The following is an 11,407-nucleotide window of genomic DNA, read 5'->3' on the forward strand; positions in this document are numbered from 1 at the left end:
GCGATCCCCCATTACTTGCGATTATCAGATTCAAATGAGGTGCACGAGAAGATCATGTGCCGAAAAATTCCATGTATTATACCTAGATTAACTCAAGATCATGTTCGTGCGAAGTCGTCGGGTAATAGCACAAATTCCACCAGGGCATTGCTTCGAAAAAACAGTTAGTATCTCCGGGCTCCATTGCTTTGCGTCCTGTCAATCAAGTTCCATTAATTCCGGCGGTCAGCCCGGCCGGTGATATCTTGCCAGGTTGCATTGAAGCGTCTTCCTGTGTTGGCAAGGAGACCCTCTTCTTCAGCTTCCTCGGCATCTTCGTCAAGTTGTCTCTCATCCAATCTTGGAGATCGGAATAGAGATGTCACAAATACAACAAGGTAGAGACCTATGGACAAATGATCAGTCAGTAATCAAGATCACTATACATAAATATTCACTGGAGCTTACACCCCGGTACATAGATACCAGGGTGCCTACTTACCAAGGAAGAGGAACTGGGCCCAAAAGAACACAACACCGAAAAAGGGATAGTTGAGAGTGACGCGGTTGAGAAAAGTGCTTACAACACTGGGGGTACACACTTGCTGTGCAGCAGGGTTGTCTGCTAGCTCAGAGCATGGCTTGATGAGATCTTTGTAATTAGTGCAATCCGGCTGTTCCAGCAGCGTTCCCGGAGCACGATCGCAGAAAGTCTGTGGGCCAAACGTGGCGTATTGTGGAGCGACGATCATGGAAATAGAATAGTTCAATGCCAGGATAATCACCATCAACATTGCAGTTGCCAAGAGGAGAGCTTGAGGCGACGTGTGGCCTTTTCGAATCTGGAAAATTCGAATCCAAAGGAAGCGAATTCCCACCACAGAGATGCCGGCAACTGAGCTGCAGAACAGCAGCAGCACAAGAAGAAGAAATATGGCATAATCAACTGGAAATACTTTGGCAGATTGAACAAGGGCCCAATTGACCGGGTTGAAGACATTGATATGCCCCAGAATATATCCACAACGGTGCTTGCAAACTGAATTCTTTGCCTTGTCGATAGCTGTCAGCAGCATAGACACCCATGTGACAAAGGCAATCAACAGGAGTAGCAGGCCTCCCAGCAGTTTGAAGGGGCGAAATATTGCCTCAATCTTAAACCATGCTCGTATCAACCAACTCCGACCTTCCCCCTGAGCCTCATCAACAAGACGTTGGCGCCTAATCAATGTTCTCTCCTCTCGTGTGAGCGTATCTAATTCTCTGCGATCCTTGGACGATAGAAGCTCAGGGTTTCCCCCACAACGACCTTCTAGCTGCCTCTGTCGCTCTTGATTGGCTTCCAGTTGGCGAGCAGTGGAAGCTCGCAGCGTGGGGCTAGAGATTGATGGTGCAGTCTTGATCAAGCTAATGGGGAATAGAGCAAGCCCCACAGAAGTATACAAGACGTAAAGGCAGATACCAAGGGTCATCAGAAGGCCAAGAGCAAATGTCAGAGCACGCTCACCATCTGTGCTGCTATTAGTCTCATAGCTCGGAGGAGTCAATAGGCCGCACGACTTACGATTCTCTGTCAGCAGGCGTTTGAAGTAATCCAAGTCCATACCGACCTTGTCCTTGGAAACGGGGACAAAAAAGCCAACCAGGAATAGAATTACAACAATCGCAATAAATGACAGGGTATACTTGAAGGACCCCCAGAGCCGCTGTCCCACGGTTTGCTCTCCTGTTTCACTGGCTACCTCATCGTATTCCTCGTACCAGAAGTAGGTGAAAGGGATCACCAAGAGGCAGAGCAGGGCATCCAGTGAGTACAATATGTAGTAGATGATTGTCAGTGAGAAAGTGATGTTATCAACAGTATCTTGGGTGGCCCAGTCCTTGCGCCGGCCCAGGCGGGATGACGTGGTTGATGATACGAGTGCGACATCCACGGGGAGCAGAAGCACAGTTGCCAGGAGACTGGTAATGGCAATAGTGCAAGTCAGAGTTACTGATGAAGAGCGATCACGAGGTGTTTGGTAGACATAGATAAACACCGAGGCTATCGCCAGTAGGATTGCAATTACAACTGCATATACAATCCATATCAGTGAAGTCTGGAGGAGTGCCATAGTGGAGAGAAGTGCTCTCCCATATGGAACAGGTTAGAAAGAGAGAATGTATTGCGTCTTTTGCTCTTGAACCTGACCCTGCAGATTTTGTTCCAGAGGTATGCAATCAGTATCAAGAGAGGGAGATAGGGAGAGAGCAAGTTTGAAGTGAGAAGAGTAAGAAAGTTGGCTTTACATTGTCGTCATAGCTAGACCCGATCAGGTAAACATCACGTGACATCGAGCTTTGTTTCTTGAGTCCCCTGGATGCACATCACTTGACTACATTCTCCAAGCCATTGGACGACTTGGAAGAACTGTTTTTTCTCGTTACTCTCCTGTTTGTGCTTTTCGTGCCCCGGTGCTGGTGGATTTGGGCTTGGATCTGCCATGTGCACCGTGATTTCTGCTCTGTAAATTGCTGATTGGAGATCTGAAGCGCACTGGATTTTTGCAATGCAGTGCTATACAGAGCTTTTGCCCCCAACGGGGATTACTCATGCACTTTCCCTTCCTTTTTTATCATCAACAGCTAGCAATTTGATTGTTGTGCGATCATCCCTGTTGCAGGTGTTTTCCTTGCTCAAGCCTTCATCAGAGAGCACTGAGACCCACTCGGCACCTTTCCATCCACCTGAGCCGAAATTGGTTCTGGAAAAAGAGTACAATTTGCCAGGAACGGTGACAGACCTGAGTCGAGTGAAAATCTTGAATTCCAAGAGTGGCGGAGAGGCCATTCTGCTGGCTGTTCGAAATGCCAAGCTCAGCCTGATTGAGTGGGACCCAAAGCGCTACAATATTTCCACCGTCTCTATCCACTATTATGAACGAGATGACCTGACTCGCAGCCCCTGGGTACCAGACTTGAGCCAATGTGGCAGTATTCTGAGTGTGGACCCCAGCAGCCGGTGTGCGGTCTTCAATTTCGGTATTCGTAACCTGGCCATCTTGCCTTTCCACCAGGCAGGAGATGACCTTGTGATGGACGACTACGATTCTGGGCTGGACGGTGAACGGCCTACTCAAGCACCGGATGGGGCAGCGGACCTGGAGAAGAGCAAGGGTGGCTCTGCTCATCCCACGCCTTACGCTGCTTCGTTCGTTCTACCACTGACAGCCCTGGACCCTTCATTGTTGCATCCCGTCAGCTTGGCATTTCTCTACGAATACAGAGAGCCGACATTTGGAATTTTGTATTCTCAAGTTGCAACCTCCAATGCCCTTGTCCATGAGAGAAAAGATGTAATGTTTTACACTGTCTTCACGCTAGACCTAGAGCAACGCGCGTCGACCACCCTCCTCTCAGTCTCCCGGCTCCCCAGTGACTTGTTCAAGGTTGTAGCACTGCCGCCTCCTGTGGGAGGTGCTTTGCTTATCGGTTCCAACGAAATTGTGCATGTGGACCAAGCGGGTAAAACAAATGCAGTTGGAGTGAACGAATTCTCTCGCCAAGTATCCGCATTTTCCATGAGTGACCAATCCGACTTGGCCTTTCGCCTGGAGGGTTGTGTTGTGGAGCGACTGGGTGGCGACAGTGGTGATCTTCTTCTTGCGCTTGCATCGGGTGATTTAGCGCTGATAAAATTCAAGCTGGATGGTCGATCTGTATCGGGCATGTCAGTCCATTTGTTGCCAGCTCAAGCAGGCGGTGATCTCCTCAAATCGGCGGCCTCTTGCTCTACCTGCTTCAATGATGGAAACATCTTCATTGGTAGCGAAGACGCGGACTCGGTGCTTCTCGGGTGGTCTCATTCGACTTCTAGCAAAAAGGCACGCTTAGAAACGAAGCGAATCACCGATGGCCTGGATGATTTATCAGACGAGGATCAAATGGAAGATGATGGGTACGAAGATGACCTCTACTCTTCAGTGCCTGAGCGAACCCAAACCGACACACGCCCAACCCCGGAGAACTCTATGCCAGAATTTTACCATCTTCAACTTAATGATCGACTTCCCAGCATCGGTCCTCTACGAGACATCACTCTCGGCCAAGCTAGCCCAGCCTCGAGTGACTCGGAGGCGTCCGCCAATGAAGGGGCTTCGGCCGAACTAGAGCTGGTCGCATCCCAAGGCTCAGGCAAGAGTGGTGGGCTTGTTGTAATCAAGAGGGAGATTGATCCTGTGACGACAATGTCCATGAGTCTCGATGCTGCCGATGGAGTGTGGTCGGCTACCATGACTCAAGGCAAACAAGCCTCTTCGCACGTGGGCGATTCAGACGGGAAAAACTCCAGTCAATATGTAATTGTCTCACGGCTTACTGACACAGACAAAGAGATATCAGAGGTCCTCATGGTGGAGGGAGCAGCATTAAAACCCCTCAAGGCTCCCGACTTCAACCCGAGTGAGGATATTACTATCGATATTGGGTTATTAGCCGAAGAATCCCGTCTTGTACAGGTTTTGCGAAATGAAGTCAGGATCTATGACCGAGGTATGTTTAAAGTCGTTCCGTAGAGGGGATTCCTAGATTTAACATACTCTTCAGATTTGGGGCTAGCACAAATTTATCCCATATGGGACGAAGACACGGATGAAGAGCGTATTGCCGTGAGCGCAAGCTTTGCCGATCCTTACCTAGCCATATTGCGTGACGATTCTTCACTCTTACTGCTCCAGACAGATGCTAGCGGCGACCTTGAAGAGGTGTCTCTCCCAGACAAAATGTCCACGTTAAAATGGCGTTCGGGCTGTCTCTATCACGACAAACATCGATCATTCGGCGCTCTCCACACAAAATCAAGTGCCGCTGAACCAAACATTCAGTTATTCTTGTTGAACGCCGAAAATAAGCTCTCGGTTGGTTATTTCGACACAGAATAGATGACCATAGTATTTCTAACCGTTCTTCTGCAGATATTCAGCATCTCGGACATGAAATTGCTATCGGTCATTGAAGGTCTCGACTGCTTGCAGCCGCTGCTATCGGCGGATCCACCTCGAAGATCTAGTGCACGAGAATCGTTGAAAGAAATTCTGGTAGCTGATCTCGGTGATTCCTCGTTTGTCCAACCATACCTAATTGTACGATGCACGTAATCCTTGGCTGCGTGGATCTAGTTGCTAACCTAGGAAATCCAGCTTCGAACTGATAATGACGACTTGGTTGTGTACAAGCCAGTCTTCATCCCATCTGAGACCGAGAGTGGACAACCGAATCTTCAATTTTTCCGGGAAGCCCACCATACTCTTTCTAAGCTCACCTCAAAGGAGTCACTCACAGAAACGGAGATTCCCACACGTAGAAGACCATTACGGGCTCTACAGAATGTGTCAGGGCTCAGTACTGTGTTTATGCCAGGTGACTCCGGTAGGTTCATCGTTAAAACTGCTAAAAGCACACCACACGTGGTTCGCCTCCGCGGCGAATTCACACGATGGCTCAGTGGGTTTAATTCACCGCTAACGGGCTGTGAAAATGGCTTCATCTACGTGGATGCCGAGGTGAGAGCTGCTTTCTAGCATGAAATATACTCAAGCTTACAATTTTGGCCAGCATACACTTCGGGCATGTCTAATTCCTCCAGAAACTCAGCTTGACTATTCCTGGATCTTGCGCAAATTCTCGCTGGAGGAGCAAGTGGGCTTCTTGACTTATTCAACAGCATCTGAGACCTATGTTCTGAGTTCCAGCTCCAGCGTGGGATTCAAGTTGCCTGAAAACGATGAGCTACACCCTGAATGGCGCGATGAAGGTTTGCTTCCCGCCCAATATGGCAAAGTTTCCTTTCCTAATTCGATTCCTAGCGAAAACATTCCTACCTGAAGTTCCTCAAAGCTTCGTCAAAATCATCAGTCCGAAAACCTGGGAAGTTATCGATAGGTAAGGCCTCGAACCTGTGAAACTGGAGTTCTTTTTGAAGCTCACGATGCATAGCTACCCGCTGGAGCCTGCTGAGCATGTGACAGCGGTGAAGAATGTGAATCTAGAAGTGTCGGAAAATACACATGAGCGCAAAGATCTGATCGTTGTGGGAACGGCTATTACCAAGGGCGAGGATATTCCAGCCCGTGGCTGCATCTATGTGTTTGACGTGATTGAGGTGGTTCCGGAGCCAGGTAAACCGGAGACCGGCCGCAAACTCAAGCTCATTGGCAAGGAGGTTGTCAAAGGCGCAGTGACCGCGCTGTCCGGTATTGGCGGCCAGGGCTTTGTGATCGTAGCGCAAGGGCAAAAATGCATGGTCAGGGGGCTCAAGGAGGACGGAAGCCTCCTTCCCGTGGCGTTCATGGATATGCAGTGCTATGTCAATGTTGCAAAAGAGCTCAAGGGTACCGGGATGGTCATCTTGGGCGATGCAGTCAAGGGCCTTTGGTTTGCAGGCTATTCGGTATGGAAGCCCTCTGCACTGACACGGACAAAAACCTGCTACTTACCACGCACTAATACCTTGCATAGGAAGAACCTTACAAGATGACTCTCTTCGGCAAAGATCCGGAGTATCTGGAAGTCGCGGCTGCAGATTTCCTACCGGATGGTAACAAGCTCTACATTTTGGTTGCAGACAGTGATTGCAACCTGCACGTGCTGCAGTACGACCCTGAAGGTGTGTAATGGATTGAGGCTCGAATCGTGAAACCATACTTACTTTCCATGCTAGACCCCAAGTCATCCAATGGTGATCGACTACTCAGCAGGAGCAAGTTCTATACAGGCAACTTTGCCTCAACGATGATCCTATTGCCGCGCACGGCGGTGTCATCTGAACTTGTCGAGTCCACGGCAGATGAGATGGACGTGGACCACGCCATTGCGACTCAAAATGTTCTAATTGCATCACAAAATGGATCATTGGCCCTGGTGACGACTGTCGCAGAGGAATCATACCGTCGCCTGTCTGCTTTGCAGTCTCAATTGACCAACACGATTGAACACCCTGGTGGATTGAATCCTCGCGCCTTCCGTGCAGTTGAAAGTGATGGTGCCTCTGGTCGAGGAATGGTTGATGGAACTTTGCTTCGGCAGTGGCTGAGTCTGGGGAAACAGCGCCAGGCGGATTTCGCGGGTCGGGTCGGCGCGACGGAGTGGGAGATCCGGGCCGATCTAGAAGCTATCGGTGGAGACGGACTGGGGTACCTATGAGCCTCATAAATGATCAGCTAGATAAGAAAGGGACATTGAGGCAGATATCTTCCACGGTTCATCTACTTGTCTGTAGAGACATGAATATCAAAGTAATCGCTATCAACCTGGCCTTTTCGAAAATATATCAACAACCATGGAACCAGACACTTCCCATACGCATCTTTATCGTAAACAGCCCGGCAGTCCAGTGCAGATGATGTTCATGGATAATATATATATATATATTTTTTAAAATAAAGAAATTGAGCCTGGGCCATCAATACACCTCTCCTAGTAGGCCATGGCAAATTTCGCGCAAATCCAGGCAATCAGTAGCAGCGTAACATCATAACACGATGGGATATAACCAGAATCACAAACCAAACCAGATAGATCCATAAAAACCGAGAACCAAGTGCCAATGAAACCCAAACAAACCCCAGATCTCGACATGTTTTTGTTTCATTTCTTTTTTCAAGTCGAGAACAATGGTTCAATACTCCAAACAGTCATTGAGCATCGCCATTAACCGGAAACCAGAAATTCCCTTCAAACACCCAAAAGCAAAGAACTCCTCACACGCCACAATTGCCAAGATTGCACCAGGGGACTCAAAAATCCAAGAAAAAAAAAAAAAAAAGAGAGACGGAGACCACACCGCGAGGACCCAAGAATGCCGAGCGCCGAAACTTACCCCAACTCCAAATTCCGGCATATCGGCATAGAATGAGCTCCTGAAGTTCACTTCTCCGCTTGCAGGGAGAAAAAAACGATAGGACGAATAGATAAAACAAACAAGGCGGGAAACATACAAATAACTCTAAAACAGATGATAGGAAGCAGGGTTTGGAAATCGCATGGCCCCCTCCGGCAAATGCAAATGCGACCCAATTGGATACCCCGAGGGGGAGGGCGGGATAAACACACAAATGCCCCTCTAGCGCCAGTGAATTAAGACTTAAAAGACATCCTCAGCGGCGAAATAGCGCTTGCTGCGGCCTCTAGATGCCACAAACTTCATCTCGGGCATATTGGTATGATGTACCACGTGTGGCCGGTAGACGGCGTCCACGGGCGCCTGCCAATCGTCCAATCCCAAAGGGAAATATTCGTAGAGAAAATCGGTACCTTCGTTGGGAAAAGGCAACGAGGAAACAAATTGTTGGGGTAGATTGGCAGTCTCCAGCAGAGGGATGGATGAGGTGGCACTTCGGGACGGGGTCTGAGAGATGTTATGGGAGATCTTTCGCATCTTGGCCGGTGGTGCATGATCCATCGCCCCAGGCTGTTGTTGGTGAGGTATTTCATTGGGGTAAGGAGTCATGACCTTCTGGTCCAGCTGAAGACCTGCATCGCCCCCATCGTCTTCATCTAACAGAGACAGGTTGATAGGCGCTGCCGCAGCGGCCGTTGTACTGCTGACCCGGCGCTGTTGACCAATCTGAGAAAGTTGTTCCGGACTGGAATGGGGGAAGAGAGGCTGGTGGTGGGATATTACGGAGTTGGATGCGCCATGGGGCATCGGAGTCCAATCAGGAGTCGCTTGGGGTTGTTGCATGATGGTGGGGGGTGGAACGGACGTGGTCTCAGGGGAGCTGCTCTGGACCGTGGTAGATGGGGCCTTGGCCTTGGCTGGAGTGACACTAGCACGGCGGGGAACCGACTCGCTGGTTGGGGTGCGGTTGAGAGCTGCCGAGTTGGCCTGGTTCTTTCGTGATGCTGCAGCACTTCCACTGAGGGGTAGGTCCTTGCGGGATTGGAAATTGCGTGGACTGCGACCTCGAACAATAACAGGTCCTGACTGCACCTCTGAGATGGAGATCTTGGCCCCGGTGGACAATGTCGCAACTACTTTGAGCCGAACGACGAAATGTTGCTGCAACTCCTTCCGGCGCCCATTGTTGGCCGTCGCTACCCGGAATTGCAGACGCTTCCAGGCAATAGGGAAGGTGGCGTAGTCCGTATCCAGATCCTGGCCCGCCATGATGTCCAGTGGGATTGCCTGGGGCTCCTTCTCGACCTTGGCAGCACCATTATTGTGATCCTCGATGGCAGTCCCGGCGTTCGCCGCGGCGGCGGAGGGAGTCTTCCAGGGCACGGAGATGATCTTGACAGGGTTCCCTTCGACCGATTCCGTGGCCGAGACAGTCAGTTCCTGGGCCAAAATCGGGATCCGATCGCCATTATCGGTCATGATATAGCGCATGCCTCGGGGCAGGGTGACGGAGCCGGTGATCTGGAATAAATTGCGACGATAGCAGGTCAGCTCGGCCCCTTGCTGTGGCGGGGCATTCTCGGACGGTGATGTGGTATATGGCGACTCGGCCAAAAAAAACATTCCATGTAGTTGGGCGGAGACAGACAAGGATGTCCGTCGCATGGAATAGTCGAGTAAGGTAAAGTGGTAGACTGGGAGCGAGAAGCTCAGTAATTTATTGTTGTGATCGATCGAAGAATCCTGCGGTTGCTCCGGAGGGACAGGATCAAAGGGGGCGGCGACCATATCGGTAAAAGGGTCGTCGTATCCCGAGGGGAAGCGCTCCAAGGAGGGCGGAACGTTGGAGCGTGGAAGCCCACCTTGGGTAAAGGCGAGATCATCCCCACTGCATCATTTACACGGGTTAGTCTTGGTTGCACGCTTTTGCCTTCCCTGGCCTCCATCTTCTTCTCCCCCACTTTATGCAGATCGGGAGGGTCTTCTTTACCTAACAAAGGTCTCGGAGTCAAAAGTAGAACGGTGGTCGGGGAGATCGAGGCCAGACATGGCATTCAGATAGTCGGAGCCTTGGAGATTGCCGAGGGAGAGCGGGCTCGCCAGGTAAGGCGGCATAGCCATGGTATCGAAGCCCTCCATGGCGGGCAGAAAGATAGAACTCAAGAAGAGAGAAGAGAAGGGGAATGGAATGTCTTGAGAAGAGGAAAGAGGAGCAGATGCGAACGGTTTCGGGGAAAAGTGGAGCCGCGGTTTTTGCGGAGAACGAAGACGGGTTTCCGTATTGGTATGGCTTCAGCACCGGTTTAGGGGCATTCGGCTGTCGGCAACCAATCTCCAGGGAAAAACAAGAATCTTGAAGATGCGCATCTCTGGTCGACGGGGGTGCCTAGGGGTCTGGAGGTGGTATTGTCGACGGTATCTCTGGTATCGGTATTTTAGGCCCTGAAGATCATGTTGTGAAGAACTCTGAATCCACCGGTCATCATTAGACGCCACAATTCATGGCACTATGTATATTGATTTTCGACCCTTAATTCTTCAGTCATTTACTTCAATAGAACTGATGGTATACTGTATCCGCCCCGTACGGTTTCGTTTGCAGGCATCATGTCCTCTCTCCTCTTCCCCATCTCTCCCATCTCTCTCGTCCCCCTCCCCCCTCCACCCTCGCTTTCCCCCACTTTTCCCTTTTTCCCTGCTGGACTCGAACTCAGATGCCAGAGTCATGGAAGATTCCCAACTCCATTCTAAAGGATCGATGATCAACATGGGTTCCGTCTGACATGCAGCGCCATCGTGGATTGAAGGGGGCGGCCCACCCAATGGACGCCACCATATGCATCGATCCAGCAGGACACGAGCGAGAAAAGGAAAAGTGACCTGCGATCGTCTTCTCACAATCCTGATTGGTGGTCGTGCCCGGGTCCCACCGCGAACGGGCAAATCCACTTTGACAACTGGAGTCCGCATCCAGTCGGAGTCAGGAACCGAGTCTTTGCTTCAGCTCCAAACTCTGATCGCAGCTCTGCCCGTGGGGGCCGAGGGAATAACAGTGGGACCGGCGATGTCCGTTCATGATTTGACGGTTCTTTTTCTTTTCTTTTCTTTGCATTTCATTGATCTTCTGCAAGTTCGGTCGGGTGATGCATCCAGGTCATACTTGTGTAATCTCACGCGGCATCACAAGCATGTGGAACGGACCTAGACCGTTAGGTCCATGTGAAGAGAGGATCGAAGGCCCTCTCATCTCCCGTGCATTTACCCGATTTGATTATCTCCGACTTGGGGACTGAGGTGCGTATCCCAGCCAATGACGATCCTCGAATTATGTGGAGATCCACCCTCCCAATCCATCCTTTCCCGCTTTGGTTGAATGGGGTCGAGGCCATTCTCAAAAGCTACGATTCAACTCCGAATGCCGTTCTACGGGGAAAGGGGGGAGAGATCAAGTTGGATCTGTCTGGTGCGACGGTGGCTCCATGCCCGTCTCTCTCCCTGTCTTCTAGAACATGAAGAATTCAGAATGCCCAGGAATGGCCTAAACCAGTTAAT

The 11,407-nt window shown here is 50.5% G+C and overlaps 3 protein-coding genes across 3 annotated transcripts; 1 reads left to right on the forward strand and 2 right to left on the reverse strand.

The window, feature by feature from the left end:
- Positions 1 to 212: 212 nt before the first annotated feature.
- On the reverse strand, positions 213 to 2,093 carry N7484_001737 (uncharacterized protein; the record flags this gene model as incomplete). Its single annotated transcript, XM_057112157.1, has 2 exons — positions 213 to 385; positions 482 to 2,093. 2 exons carry the CDS (start codon positions 2,091 to 2,093, stop codon positions 213 to 215), a joined length of 1,785 nt encoding a protein of 594 aa, XP_056976894.1.
- Positions 2,094 to 2,528: 435 nt separating this feature from the next.
- On the forward strand, positions 2,529 to 7,158 carry N7484_001738 (cleavage/polyadenylation factor CFT1; the record flags this gene model as incomplete). The annotated part of the gene is made up of 9 exons (XM_057112158.1): positions 2,529 to 4,509; positions 4,564 to 4,874; positions 4,932 to 5,099; positions 5,157 to 5,519; positions 5,572 to 5,770; positions 5,823 to 5,898; positions 5,953 to 6,406; positions 6,475 to 6,622; positions 6,677 to 7,158. 9 exons carry the CDS (start codon positions 2,529 to 2,531, stop codon positions 7,156 to 7,158), a joined length of 4,182 nt encoding a protein of 1,393 aa, XP_056976895.1.
- Positions 7,159 to 8,098: 940 nt separating this feature from the next.
- Positions 8,099 to 9,994, reverse strand: N7484_001739 (NDT80/PhoG-like DNA-binding family protein; the record flags this gene model as incomplete). Its single annotated transcript, XM_057112159.1, has 2 exons — positions 8,099 to 9,743; positions 9,846 to 9,994. 2 exons carry the CDS (start codon positions 9,992 to 9,994, stop codon positions 8,099 to 8,101), a joined length of 1,794 nt encoding a protein of 597 aa, XP_056976896.1.
- Between the last annotated feature and the right edge of the window lie 1,413 nt (positions 9,995 to 11,407).

This window comes from Penicillium longicatenatum, assembly GCF_028827895.1.
Source record: "Penicillium longicatenatum strain IBT 33135 chromosome Unknown contig_1_segment0_segment0, whole genome shotgun sequence".
NCBI lineage: Eukaryota > Fungi > Ascomycota > Eurotiomycetes > Eurotiales > Aspergillaceae > Penicillium > Penicillium longicatenatum.